General features: G+C 39.2%; 1 protein-coding gene across 3 annotated transcripts in view; it reads right to left on the bottom strand.

Annotated features, from left to right (window-relative positions):
• Rrp6 (exosome component Rrp6) overlaps positions 1–15,624 on the bottom strand; it is a 65,457-nt gene that overhangs the window by 27,920 nt on the left and 21,913 nt on the right. For all 3 annotated transcript variants that reach the window (XM_071661056.1, XM_071661131.1, XM_071660991.1), the window contains exons 11-12: positions 7,223–7,385; positions 5,217–5,444 (exon numbers count right to left, since the gene is read on the bottom strand). In XM_071661056.1, coding sequence (XP_071517157.1) covers positions 5,217–5,444; positions 7,223–7,385 — 391 coding nt within the window. The remainder of the gene's footprint in view (positions 1–5,216; positions 5,445–7,222; positions 7,386–15,624) is intronic.

Raw genomic sequence — 15,624 nt, 5'->3', positions numbered from 1 at the left:
TTTTACATCAACAGGTAAAGGGATATTACTGGATTATGTCCTTGTTGATAAGTGAATTGTTACTGGAAGTGAACATGCCAAAAGGGGGCAACAGGTGGAATGTCTGATTCTATCTGTGTGTAGGCAAGTGCTACAAATGGTGGTGGGAATGATGGCAAAACTTCAGATTCATGGGTCACCCCCTTTGAAAAGTACATCTCTTAAGGGTTGAATAGTACCCTATGATTGGTGTCTGACAGCATTCCAAAGTTCCTTACCTATATGTATGTTCCCTGGGCACATTCAAACCCTTCTTAATAAAAAAAGAAAAAAGTTAACTAAATAAACATAAAGATAGTAAGACTACAAAAGTAGCATTAAACAAAGATTAGAGTTCTCCTACATTAACCTATACTCTTTGGCATTTCAGTTAGTAGTGTGGGTGACACGTTTTTGGCATTTATTTTTTACCGTCTTTGTTGAACAGAAGTGAGGTGGATATGTATAAGAGGAGTCTGGTTCAAAGTTACTCATGCACAGTGGTGTTTGTAATGTTAATACCACATATTAGCTGGTGAAAATATCGACCCTCAACTACAACATACATCATTGGTGGCACACAATCAATTACATGAACTACCTGAGACAAGATTTCTGCATCTCTCAATTTACATTCTAAGTGCAGCATTCACCAATGTCAATGCTCTACCATGGTAAAACATCTGTATGAAATGGGTTTACTTTGTTACTTTGTAAACCATGGAAAGCTGTGTAGGTATGTATAGTTGCATGTGTGGACATATGTATATACATGTGTATGGGGGGGGTTGGGCCATTTCTTTCGTCTGTTTCCTTGCGCTACCTCACAAACGCGGGAGACAGCGACAAAGTATAATAAAAAAAAAAAATTTTAATTTTTCACAATTCTGCATGCATAGCATCAACTTTGTCTGATATAGTCTGTTTTAAGTGTTGCATTTACAACAAACCAAACTCCACCACAGCAAAACAAGGGCAGATGATGGATTTCATTTTTCATTTTTCATATTTCTGTATGCATAAATCTAATTCGGTAAGAAGAGTGAGAATTTACTGGAAATGAAATGTTTGAGGACAACACGTGGTGCAAGGAGGGTTGACTGAATAAGAAATGATAAGGGAAAAGTATGGAAATAAGAAGAGTATGGCTGAAAGAGTTGATAAGAGTGTTATAATATGGTTTGGTCATATAGAATGGATAAAAGAAGAAAGGTTGATAAAGAGGACATATGCTAAAAGTGGAGGAGACAATACGGGAATGTCATAAATGGAGATACACCAAATGTGCTGCTAATAAAGAACAACAACAGTGTTGCAAAAAAGTTATCCATGCATGAAATGACACCATTACATCAAAGTAAATAAATATTCTTAAGAGCAGTCAAAAATACTAAATTCATAATCAATTTCTTTATTTATTATTTATTTATTTTGCTTTATCACTGTCTCCCACGTTAGCAAGGCAGCGCAAGGAAACAGATGAAAGGATGGCCCAACCCACCCACATACACATGTATATACATACACATCCACACACGCAAATATACATACCTATACATCTCAATGTACACATATATATACACACACAGACATATACATATATACACATGTACATAATTCATAGTCTGCCTTTATTTATTCCCATCGCCACCCTACCACACATGGAATAACAATCCCTCCCCTCTCATGTGTGCGAGGTAGCACTAGGAAAAGACAACAAAGGCCCCATTCGTTCACATTCAGTCTCTAGCTGTCATGTAATAATGCACCGAAACCACAGCTCCCTTTCCACATCCAGGCCCCACAGAACTTTCCATGGTTTACCCCAGACGCTTCACATGCCCTGGTTCAATCCACTGACAGCACGTCGACCCCGGTATCCCACATCGTTCTAATTCACTCTATTCCTTGCACGCCTTTCACCCTCCTGCATGTTCAGGCCCCGATCACTCAAAATCTTTTTCACTCCATCTTTCCACCTCCAATTTGGTCTCCCACTTCTCCTCGTTCCCTCCACCTCTGACACATATATCCTCTTGGTCAATCTTTCCTCCCTCATTCTCTCCATATGACCAAACCATTTCAAAACACCCTCTTCTGCTCTCTCAACCACACTCTTTTTATTTCCACACATCTCTCTTAACCTTACATTACTTACTCAATCAAACCACCTCACACCACATATTGTCCTCAAACATCTCATTTCCAGAACATCCACCCTCCTGCGCACAACTCTATCCATAGCCCATGCCTCGCAACCATACAACATTGTTGGAACCACCTATTCCTTCAAACATACCCATTTTTGCTTTCCGAGATAATGTTCTCGACTTCCAAACATTCTTCAAGGCTCCCAGAATTTTCGCCCCCTCCCCCAACCTATGATTCACTTCCGCTTCCATGGTTCCATCCACTGCCAGATCCACTCCCAGATATCTAAAACACTTTACTTCCTCCAGTTTTTCTCCATTCAAACTTACCTCCCAATCGACTTGACCCTCAACCCTACTGTACCTAATAACCTTACTCTTATTCACATTTACTCTTAACTTTCTTCTTTCACACACTTTACCAAACTCAGTCACCAGCTTCTGCAGTTTCTCACATGAATCAGCCACCAGCGCTGTATCATCAGTGAACAACAACTGACTCACTTCCCAAGCTCTCTCATCCACAACAGACTACATACTTGCCCCTCTTTCCAAAACTCTTGCATTCACCTCCCTAACAACCCCATCCATAAACAGATTAAACAACCATGGAGACATCACACACCCCTGCCGCAAACCTACATTCACTGAGAACCAATCACTTTCCTCTCTTCCTACACGTACACATACCTTACATCCTCAATAAAAACTTTTCACTGCTTCTAACAATCTCCCACACCATATATTCTTAATACCTTCCACAGAGCATCTCTATCAACTCTATCATATGCCTTCTCCAGATCCATAAATGCTACATACAAATCCATTTGCTTTTCTAAGTATTTCTCACATACATTCTTCAAAGCAAACACCTGATCCACACATCCTCTACCACTTCTGAAACCACACTGCTCTTCCCCAATCTGATGCTCTGTACATGCCTTCACCCTCTCAATCAATACCCTCCCATACAATTTACCAGGAATACTCAACAAACTTATACCTCTGTAATTTGAGCACTCACTCTTATCCACTTATCTTGCACTATGCAAGCATTCCACCAATCCTCAGGCACCTCACCATGAATCATACATACATTAAATAACCTTACCAACCAGTCAACAATACAGTCACCCCCTTTTTTAATAAATTCCACCGCAATACCATTCAAACCTGCTGCCTTGCCGGCTTTCATCTTCCACAAAGCTTTTACTACCTCTTCTCTGTTTACCAAATCATTTTCCCTAACCCTCTCACTTTGCACACCACCTTGACCAAAACATCCTACATCTGCCACTCTATCATCAAACACATTCAACAAACCTTCAAAGTACTCACTCCATCTCCTTCTCACATCACCACTACTTGCTATCACCTCCCCATTAGCCCCCCTCACTGAAGTTCCCATTTGTTCCCTTGTCTTATGCACTTTATTTACCTCCTTCCAAAACATCTTTTTATTCTCCCTAAAATTTAATGACACTTTCTCACCCCAACTCTCATTTGCCCTCTTTTTCACCTCTTGCACCTTTCTCTTGACCTCCTGCCTCTTTCTTTTATAAATCTCCCACTCATTTGCATTTTTTCCCTGCAAAAATCATCCAAAAGCCTCTCTCTCCTCTTTCACTAATAATCTTACTTCTTTATGCCACCACTCACTACCCTTTCTAATCAACCCACCTCCCACACTTTTCATGCCACAAGCATCTTTTGCGCAAGCCATCACTGCTTCCCTAAATACATCCCATTCCTCCCCCACTCCTCTTACCTCCTTTGTTCTCACCTTTTTCCATTCTGTACTCAGCCTCTCCTGGTATTTCCTCACACAAGTCTCCTTCCCAAGCTTACTTACTCTCACCACTCTCTTCACCCCAACATTCTCTCTTCTTTTCTGAAAACCCATACAAATCTTCACCTTCGCCTCCACAAGATAATGATCAGTTGCACCTCTCAGCACATTAACATCCAAAAGTCTCTCTTTCGCGTGCCTATCAATTAACGCGTAATCCAATAACGCTCTCTGGCCATCTCTCCTACTCACATACGTATACTTATGTATATCTTGCTTTTTAAACCAGGTATTCCCAATCACCAGTCCTTTTTCAGCACATAAATCTACAAGCTCTTCACCATTTCCATTTACAACACTGAACACCCCATGTATACCAATTATTCCCTCAACTGCCACATTACTCACCTTTGCGTTCAAATCACCCATCACTATAACCTGGTCTTGTGCATCAAAACCACTAACACACTCATTCAGCTGCTCCCAAAACACTTGCCTCTCATGATCTTTCTTCTCATGCCCAGGTGCATATGCACCAATAATCACCCATCTCTCTCCATCAACTTTCAGTTTTACCCATATCAATCTAGAATTTACTTTCTTACACTCTATCACATACTCCCACAACTCCTGTTTCAGGAGCAGTGCTACTCCTTCCCTTGCTCTTGTCCTCTCACTAACCCCTGCCTTTACTCCCAAGACATTCCCAAACCACTCTTCCCCTTTACCCTTGAGCTTCGTTTCACTCAGAGCCAAAACATCCAGGTTCCTTTCCTCAAGCATACTACATATCTCTCCTTTTTCTCATCTTGGTTACATCCACACACATTTAGACACCCCAATCTGAGCCTTCGAGGAGGATGAGCACTCCCCGCGAGACTCCTTCTTCTGTTTCCCCTTTTAGAAAGTTAAAATACAAGGAGGGGAGGGTTTCTGGCCCCCTGCTCCTGTCCCCTTCAGTCGCCTTCTACAACACGTGAGGAATGCGTGGGAAGTATTCTTTCTCCCCTATTCCCAGGGATAATCAATTTCTACATATGTTTTTACTTTCTTGAATGTGAACTGGTTATTTTCTACCTTCAAATGGAACCTAACAATCAAAAAACTCATGTGTTTCTATAGTGAAACATGAATTTGAACACAATTTTCAGTTATCTAAGCAAGGGCACCAATGCAAAACGATCAAAATACTGAAAGGAACATAAATTAATTCAAATATGCCAACTGACTCATTCATGAAAACAATACTAATTAATTACCTTTGGGCACCCAAACATCTGTGACCAATCCTTTGAAGAGGCACTAATTTTGGACTGTGAAAAGAGATCTCCTAACAAAGTCTTTCTTGGACTGAGAAGGGTAGGAAGGTCTGATGGATGTTCTTCACATTGTGATAAGTCATGTTTACAGATGAGGTTGAAGCTTAGGTCATCTGATGACTGTGTTGTTACTGAAGGGAGTTGATGTTCCAAAGAGGTTTGTTTAATCTGAAAAGAAATATCAATGAAGAAAGAGGATACATATACCACTAGAATGACTAGGAGCTTTTCAATGTGTGCACATTATATCACATAACAGCATCCTGAAATTACCCAAGCAAAAACAAACATGCAACACAACATTATACAAACAGAACACTGGTTCATTCAAAACTGAATGACTGCATCACCAAAGAAGTCTTCTGTCACTCTTAACCCATAACAGACAAGAATCCAACCTACAAACACCTGTTTCCTGTTTCTCCAACTCAACAAAACATCAGCCATACGGGCTTTGTGTATGACAAACTCGTAGCACTCACCCTCCACACCACAAAAATCAACAAAAAATGTCATAAACAAATTAAATACTCAAAGCTCTTGTAAAAGATTTAGATTAAAAAGAATGTCTTAGAATCATCCAAAAATCTCTCTGCTCCATATTAAACTACACTTAACCAGCCTAGTCATCCTCCTTGTAAAATGCAAATATAACAAAGCTGCAAAACACACTAAATAAAGCACTTAGTGCCTTGCCACCATAAACATTCAATATGCACAATGAAATACAAATATTTGAAATACAATTGCACCTTAACTTACTTAGCACTCAGTTCTCTAAAACAGCACTAAAGCCTTTTGATCCAAACCATTCCTGAATCAACATCCACTCCCTAATAGTTATAAAAACTGACCCATGTCTTACACTTCAAAAACATATTTCAACAAAAGTGAAATGATGATGGTGTAATACTTAATCATGCAAAACAGACTGGAAGATGCAGCAACAGTTGTATGCAAATGATACTGCTATTAGCTAAATTAGAGGGAGATTTGGATATGTGGTTAGCTGCTTTGATGATGTACATAGGAAAAGGATGCTGAAAAATCATGTGAATAAATGTACAATCCAATATAGACTGTAAAACCAGTTTGCAAGGTGAATTGTAAGTTGTAAATGAGTTTAAATATTTCAGAGTGAAATTTAGTTGGGATGGTAACATGAAAATCTAAACTGAAATGGAGAGTAAAGAAGGGAAGAAAAATTTGGGGTGCACACAAAGCTATGGTAAATGAAAAAATCTAAGCACAGAGTACACAAAATGCTTGCATCAAAGAGTACTTATTATTATGCTGATGTATGGTTGTTTAACTCAAGTTTATGCTTACATGAATAGGTAAAAATCAAGAGCAGCAGAAATGTATAATTTGCAGAGCACAGCTGGAATCATAATGATATGAAAAATGAAGATTTGAAGTTATATGGTGTGTGGAAGTTATCAGAATGGCACATGGATGAATTGTCTATGCATGGTATACTTATCTAGATAGAACAGATGATGATACTTTCGTTAAGAACATAAACTGTAGTACACGAAAAGGTACAAGGAGGGGCAGACAACAAAAAAGACAGAGGGCTGAAGTGAAAGAACTGATCAAGACTTACAACATTTTAGATGAAAATATTACAGGAAATGGTTGCAGATTGAAAGCAACAGAAGCATACTGTATGGAAGTGTTATAACTGAAGACTTTGTCTCAAATGATGAACCAAGTGTGTAAAGTCGAAAAGGAAGAAGCACTTTGGTAAATGTGGAAATTTATGTTTCACTTTAACACACTAGTCATACGTTAAGGATGTGTGGGATGTGTGTGAGTGATTTTGCACAGAGATGGATTCAATCAATCATGGTATACAGACTCAATAAATCATACTTATATGATGACTTTTTAAAAAAAAAAAACATGCCTCAAGATGCAACAGTGCTGAGCTTCAGAAAACTTACATCAATAAGAAGCTGCTCCCTAGCCTCCCTAATGATTGTGTGCATAGTGAGCAGCTCAGTCTTGACTAGGGGTGGGATGGGATTGCAACATGCTAGAACTCCTTGCATCTCTTTAGGTAGAACCTCTGATATCTGTAGCAGCATGTGCTTTGGGAGTACATACCTACGGAGATAATAAGTATTCCATGAAATCACAACTACATCTCTATTGCTTGTACAAGAAACTGTCCTCATCCAATTAGAAGGCTGTAAGAGAAGAGTATGGTACTTTATGAGGGTTAGATGCTGTGGATGCATTCAAAAAGCACATTAATAATGGCTGCCAGAGAAGACTGCTGGACTTTAAGGGTAGGATGAAAAAAGATTACTGAAGTTGGTGGGGGAGAAAAACACTTAATTCTCCTTAACTGCAACAGAGTTAATAGGAATGACATAAGAACTGATGGAAATACCGATTAGAAAAGACTGAAAATATCTGTATGAAGTTCCTTGACTAAAGGTGGAATTTCCTTCAAATTAAAACAAGAGGTAGGCTAAATTTCTGGTTAAAACTTCTTATAAAGGGGCATAACTCTTATCAGGCAAAATAATTCTTAGATGCAAGGAAACAAATGGTGCACTGATGTCATCCTTATGGGTTAGATTAAATGTATCCATTACACTAAAGTGTAACTTTAGATAACAAATGGAAGGACAAAGGATGGATGAAGATGACAATGAGCAAGGACAAAGTGTCTATCATGCCATGCAAGTTATGTAAAAAGTAATGAATAGAGGGAAAAAAAGTGTCAAATGTCAAGGCTTGTATAAAAAGCTAAAACATGACTCTAAATGAAAGAAAAATACAAACTGATTATAGGTCTCGATGATCTTTCTTTATGTATCAGTTTTAAGATATCTCATTCATCAGGCTCCTGCATTCTTGATCCTCTAAAGCAGTATCCTTTGCTAAAAGCTTTAAACTCCAAATAGTAGTAGTGTTTAAATTCACAGATTGTATTTCTCTTTCAACTTTATCAGTCATATTCACTCTCAGTAATACTGTATATATGTTACATCCTTTATCCTTGTAACTGACAAAGGAACATAGCAATGGTAAAGGAGTGCAACTTAATCAAGCAGTGGTGCTCAATCACTGACTGTATACATGCATTTTGAATTTCTTCATAGACAAATTATTCTTTGGAAAAAGAGGTTTGTAACCGTCCACAACAGTAATATCCACAAAATTTCACTTTTAGTGATCAAATAAGGACTGTGATTTTTGTGGATGAAGGCATTTTCACACCAACAAATCTTACCCATGTTTTACTCCATCACTTTCAAAAACAGTTTATCAACAAGTGAGCTCAAACAAAAGCTTCAACTGTCTGCCCATAAACAATAGATGTGTATCCATTATCAACCAATTCACTGTTAAAAGTGTGACACTAAAGCTCTCACAGCTTTAAAAATATCATCCGTTTTTACACATTATTTCCAAACATATTCTGTACAAGAATGTCATGTCATGCAGACACCATAAAAGAAATATGAGTGAGCATTAAAGAATAAAAACCTTTTCTCAATATGGTTTCCCATGAATTTTGAAAGATTTTAGGATCCATGGGGCTAGAATCTTCTGACCCAATGCATTCTGGTGAGGTGAGTGCTTTTCATTCCTCACTAACCACCAAGTCAGACCTAGCAGCCTGCTTGCTCAGCAGTGATCTGCCTATCAACTCATCAGCAACCTCCATACAACGATGACGGCAATGTCAAATGGTAATGACCAACCTCATAATTCTTGAAACACAGAAGCCACCCCAATGGAGGGCACATTTAATTCACAGAAAAAAATATTTCAAGAGAGAAGGGAAGGAAGGGCATGTAACAATCTGGAAAAAGTGATCAATTGACAAAACATTTCTCTCTAGGGTCAGATCATCCTATTAGACTTGAAAGCATAACTTGTCTCAAAACAAAGGATAAAGCATGGCAAAAAGTTGTCTTAACTGTTTTACTATGGCACAGGTGAGTTTGACTGCCCCAAAATTGGTAACCCTATCATCACACAAAAGCAATCCTCAACCTCTACAGTAAGGCACTGTCTAGCAAATGTGTTTGAGGAATACCAAAGTTCTCTTTATTTGAAGTTCCTCAAAAACAGCACGGAGAAGCACCTTCCAAATATCATGGGCTCTAACACGCATGAAAGACTGGGTCAACAAAAGTGTTCCTTACTGAGACTGAGACAGGTTTGAAGCCTTATGGCACACAAATAGCCATTCTCCTTAGGAGTTTCTAGTGATGTCAAGAAATTGTGCAGAGACTTAACTAGGCATATGGAATGATGTTCTGTTGTTGCAGTATTCCAAGAATAAAATTATTTCTATTTTTATGGTTGCAGTCATCAATAAAAGTCCATATTGAAGCCATGGCTCAATTGAAATAAGAAAAGGGTTAAAGACAGGGGATATAAGAGGAAAAATATATCGAGTTTTGAGGAAGTGAAAACACTCTTTCAAAGCAAGGCCTTCACGGAAATAAGAAATAGTGTTCAAGACAAGAATAATAAGAGAAAAGATATCTAAAGAGTTTCGAAGGATGTGAAAATTCTCTTAAAAAGAGGTATGCTGTAACTGTTAAGAAAGAAATAATGGGAATAGAGTTCCAAATCTTCAAAAAGAAGGAAAGACAGAATTATCAAAACCACCCATCCCTGAGCTGCAAACAGTCGCACAATACTCATAAGATGTAGTAACATGCTGTGTATCATGTGGATAATCTAACCACAGAAGTCCAAAACCAACCAGCTCTAAGAAGCAGAAACCTGAGTAATGACTACAGAAGAAGGAAAATGTATCAACAATCCAGAGTAGGACAATTGCAGAGTAGCTAAGTCTGACTGACTTTGGGCTACACTCTACCTGATAAACATGTAGTGCCAGATCCTCCACAGAAGTGATAACGGGCTTCACTCTACCTAATAAGCATGTAGTGCCAGATCCTCCACAGAAGTGATAACAGGACTCCATCCAAAGATGAATCAACCTTTAATGTAAGTAATGCAACTGTTCAAATGAAAAGAAAGGGGCATTTCCAAATTCATTTATTTCAATTTTGACAAACATCAAGGGTTTAGATTGACCTTAACCAGACATGTTATCATAGAAAATGAGAAGGTTCTGAAGTCTAGGCACTGCATGTATCTCACTAACTCTACCAGCTCCCCAGGCAAGTCAAGAAGATGTTGAAGTAATACATTACTAATGAAATTCTCAAAAGAAGAAGAAGAAGAAGCTTACTCCAAGTAGGTCGAGAGAGGTCTATACTATAACCCACTTATACTACAACCCACTGAAAGTAGTTCCCAGGGGTAATCAGGTGGTACACAAAAAATTGGTGTATCAACCCTGATTTTGTCATGAAAAAGGCTAGAAAAGGATTCAAAACAGGAAGATTCTAAAACTTTAGAAGAATCAAATCTTCAAGGAGAAAGTGGGAAAGTTACCAGACTGGTTGATATTATCTTTGACAGCAAAAGATTTTAAGAAAATTAATTCATGTAAATTCCAAAATCGAGTTTCAAAGTTGGTGAACCTAGGTTAAAGTGATCTACTAAACTTGAGGTACCAGCCTTGTCTCACCTGCTTTAGGGGTACATTAGTCAATAAATCCCACAATCTAATCCATTTTTGGATGAACTCTCCCTAGATATGTTGATGAGGGGAAATAAATTGTTTCAACAGTTCCAGTCCATGATAAGGGCATCTGTTGCTACAGACCCTCTTTCAAGACTGGAGAGAATAGGCTCACAACAAGGCATTTTCATTAATAGCAAATAGATCTACTTGAGCAGCCACCCCTAATGAAAGGGTCTAACAGAACGCATCTCTCCCTAAATAACTTCTGTTGTTATGGATACTGATTGTGATAAGGTGTCTGCCCATACACTGCAAACTCTCTCTAGACAGGAAGCTTCTTCAAGCTCTCTTTTGTACACTGTTCAAGAGGTAATTTATCCATTAGTTCGAATAAAGGAAGGGATTTGCAAGAGCCTTTGTTCATTAGGCAATGGATTTCAGGAGTGTCATCCATGAAGAAAAGAATCCAGAACCAAGATGCAGGACATACTAGGAGGTGAAGAACCATGAACTAACAATCTTTCTTTCTTTCAAACTATTCGCCATTTACCACATTAGCGAGGTAGCGTTAAGAACAGAGGACTGGGCCTTTGAGGGAATATCCTCACCTGGCCCTCTTCTCTGTTCCTCTTTTGGAAAATTAAAAAAAAAACGAGAGGGGAGGATTTCCAGCCCCCCGCTCCCTCCCCTTTTAGTCGCCTTCTGCGACACGCAGGGAATATGTGGGAAGTATTCTTTCTCCCCTATCCTCAAGGATATGAACTAACAATACTTTTACATTAACATATGAGGACTTTTGTTCCTCCTAAAAGCCCATGTCTACATGCCTCCTCTGGAAGGTCATGTCCATTTAAACCTTAATATCAAGGAAATGGGAGAACCTTAAAGATTCCTCAAATCTTTTCACCAACTTAAGGAATCAAGAGAAGTATTTGAGGGAAAGCTTCCTGAAGATCTCTATTTAATGATGGATAAGCTTTGTCTACTGAGAATGTCATCACTTGACCTGTAACCTCACCCTATCAATGCTGTGGGCTTCAAAATCAAACTTTCCTTAAAAGTGCTTAAGGCACTGTTAAAGACACTACGGACTGGTGAGCCAAGTATCAAGGCAGTGTTTACAAAGTCCAAAGCTTTGTCACCTTAAGAGACAAAAAGAATGATATGAATGCACCACTCTATTCTGAGTCAATTATAATTCTGCCAACAAATCGAGTGAGACTTTTCTTGGTTGATTAATGCTTCTCAAATAGTACTCCGGACTTGTAACTCTTGTCTGTCACAATCATCTTTTGATTTTCAAATTACTAGAAAATCAAATGGCATTCTAAAACCAAGGCCTTGGAAGAGTACTTACTTAAGAGTGCTTAAGATAAGATTTTGCCAAAAGTTGGGGCTTGTACATACTGCCAACTATAGGAGGCAGGGAGCAAAGACAATACCAAAATTTAGAGAGATGAGTTACATGGATTTTTTCATTTATTTTCATTGGAGATTTCAGTCATGGACTAAAGTACACATGAAGGCTGGCCTCAATTGAAATATAGAGAGGTTAATAAGAGGGGAAGAAAGAGGCAAGGGAAAGTGTTAACAAATTTTGAAGGAAGTGAAAAACATGTCTTTTAAAATGTGTCAGGTCATAGTTATTTGGAAAGACATGATAGGGTAGAAAGTTCCAAGGGTTCAAAGTGCAGGGAAAGAAATAGTTATCAAAATGGCCCACCCTTGAGTTGCTGATGGCTACACAGTAATCATGTGATGTATCAGCTTGCAATGTTGAGGTGTACAGTAAGTGGGTCACATTTCAAAGTTAGTCTGTGAGAGTTTATACATTGCACTACTTTTGACTCAACTCCATCAAGTAAGGATGTAGGGCCACAGCTACCCCATATGTGAAGCAGTATTCCATTCAAGGATAGATCAATCCTTTGTATAAACAGAGCAACTGTTTGGAAGAAAAGAAATCTTGACATCTAAATAGGACTCTCAGTTTCTTACAGGCAGCCTTATTGATTTCTGGTATGTGGGGTTTCAAAGAAAGAGTGGAAGTTACAGTAATACCAAGTATGTTCACTGAGTCAAGAGGTGGAATTACACAACCATCAAAGGACAGAAGAGAGCTGTGAGGAACTTTTGAGAGATGGGTAGAAACTGGGTCTTGGAGGTATTACACTTAACCAGATTTTGTTTACCCCTCTGAGATATCTTATCCAAGTCTGAGTTTATAATGGAAGTTGTGTTGAGATGAGATGCAAATGAAGTGAGAGAAGGAGTAGAATTGAAGGATGTAGAGGAATGCAGTACTGAGTCAACAATGTATGAGTGCACTTGGTTATTTGTGGAAGAAAGGAAATCATTGATGAAACAGAGAAAAAGTTTAGGAGACAGGACATAACCTTGAAGGACAATGATGTTGATGGAGAAGAGGGTAGGGGTAAAGTTGAGCCATCAACAACCATGGAAAAAGACTGGTCAGAGAGGAAGCTAGATATGGGAGAGCAACAACACCTGCTTGATCTTTTCTCTACCCTTTGCTCCCTCAAATTCTACCATGTAGATCCTCTTAGGCAATCATTCTATAATGATCCACTACATATGACCAGACCATTTCACACTGGCCAGCTCTCTGAAATAGAAATTATTACCATACCTCACTATCATGCTGTCATATCTTATATCATCAACTTTCCTCACACTACACACTGTCCTTAGGCATCTCAATTCCACATGTAGCCATCCTTTCAGATTTTATGCATTCAAGGCACAAGACTTGCATCCTTAAGAAACAACTGAAACAACAATACCTTCAAATATACCCTCTTTACCTTAACAGACAATGACCTTTCCTTTCACACACTCCTCAATGCAGCCAGAACCTTTTCCCCTCTCCTACCCTATGACTGATTTTAACTTTCATGGTTTCATCCACTATCATGTCCATTCTCAAGTACCTAAAACACTACATCTAGTTCTTCCAGGTTCTTCCCAAATAAACTCGCATATGAATCATCCTGTCTCACCCCTTTTCCTACTTTTACTTACATAAACTTTTATAAACACAGGAACACCAGCTTCTAAGTGCCACCAGATCCACATCATCTACAAACAGCATCTGATTTACTTTCAAGGCGTCCCTCCCCATCCCCAGAACACTGTGGACCTGCACTTCTCTCTAAGACCCTTACATCTACCTCCCTCACTACCCCTGCCAAAGCAGCTTAAACAGCCATGGTAACATCACACAAAACTTGACATCAACCCATGTTCACTTGGAACTACTAAATCTTCATCCTTCCTAACTTGCAAAAGGATATCCATCCATGATAGGTGGAAGAAGCCAGACTAAACAAGAAAGCTGGGGTCATGTTCTTTTGTGACTGAGACCTTAAGAATCACGTATTGAGTCTGTACATACCAACCTGACTATCAACAGAACAATGACAACATCAACAAGTGGAGGTTGCTGATTGGTTGATGGACAGACCCAAGCTGAGCCAGAAGGCCACTAGCACCAAACTGGTGGTTTGCAAGGAGTGAAAATCATTCACCTCACCAAAAAGCAAGGGGTTAGGGTTTCTAGTAATGCTCTTAAGGTTCAAAGGATCTGTTTGACCCTGGAGAAGAAAAAATCAACATGGAATTAATCAAACTAGATGTTCTAGGAAAAAAATCAATTAATATATGAACACAAGGTAATGGAAAGAATCATGTCAACTTTCTTTCATACTATTCGCCATTTCCCGCATTAGCGAGGTAGCGTTAAGAACAGAGGACTGGGCCTTAGAGGGAATATCCTCACCTGGCCCCCTTCTCTGTTCCTTCATTTGGAAAATTAAAAAAAAAAAAAAAAAACAAGAGGGGAGGATTTCCAGCAACCCGCTCCCTCCCCTTTTAGTCGCCTTCTACGACACACAGGGAATACGTGGGAAGTATTCTTTCTCCCCTATCCCCAGGGATAAACTAGGTGAAAGAATACTTCCCACGTATTCCTCGCGTGTCGTAGAAAGCGACTAGAGGGGACGGGAGCGGGGGGCCAGAAATCCTCCCCTCCTTGTATTAACTTTCTAAAATGGGAAACAGAAGAAGGAGTCACGCGGGGAGTGCTCATCCTCCTCGAAGGCTCAGAGTGGGGTGCCTAAATGTGTGTGGATGTAACCAAGATATGAAAAAAGGAGAGATAGGTAGTATGTTTGAGGAAAGGAACCAGGATGTTTTGGCTCTGAGTGAAACGAAGCTCAAGGGTAAAGGGGAAGAGTGGTTTGGGAATGTCTGGGGAGTAAAGTCAGGGGTTAGTGAGAGGACAAGAGCAAGGGAAGGAGTAGCAATACTCCTGAAACAGGAGTTGTGGGAGTATGTGATAGAGTGTAAGAAAGTAAATTCTCGATTAATATGGGTAAAACTGAAAGTTGATGGAGAGAGGTGGGTGATTATTGGTGCATACGCACCTGGGCATGAGAAGAAAGATCAAGAGAGGCAAGTGTTTTGGGAGCAGCTGAATGAGTGTGTTAGTGGTTTTGATGCACGAGACCGGGTTATAGTGATGGGTGATTTGAATGCAAAGGTGAGTAATGTGGCAGTTGAGGGAATAATTGGTATACATGGGGTGTTCAGTGTTGTAAATGGAAATGGTGAAGAGCTTGTAGATTTATGTGCTGAAAAAGGACTGATGATTGGGAATACCTGGTTTAAAAAGCGAGATATACATAAGTATACTTATGTAAGTAGGAGAGATGGCCAGAGAGCGTTATTGGATTACGTGTTAATTGACAGGCGTGC

This window comes from Panulirus ornatus, chromosome 1, assembly GCF_036320965.1.
Source record: "Panulirus ornatus isolate Po-2019 chromosome 1, ASM3632096v1, whole genome shotgun sequence".
NCBI lineage: Eukaryota > Metazoa > Arthropoda > Malacostraca > Decapoda > Palinuridae > Panulirus > Panulirus ornatus.
Note: the sequence above shows the minus strand (reverse complement) of the source record. Positions and strands in the feature narration are given on the sequence as shown.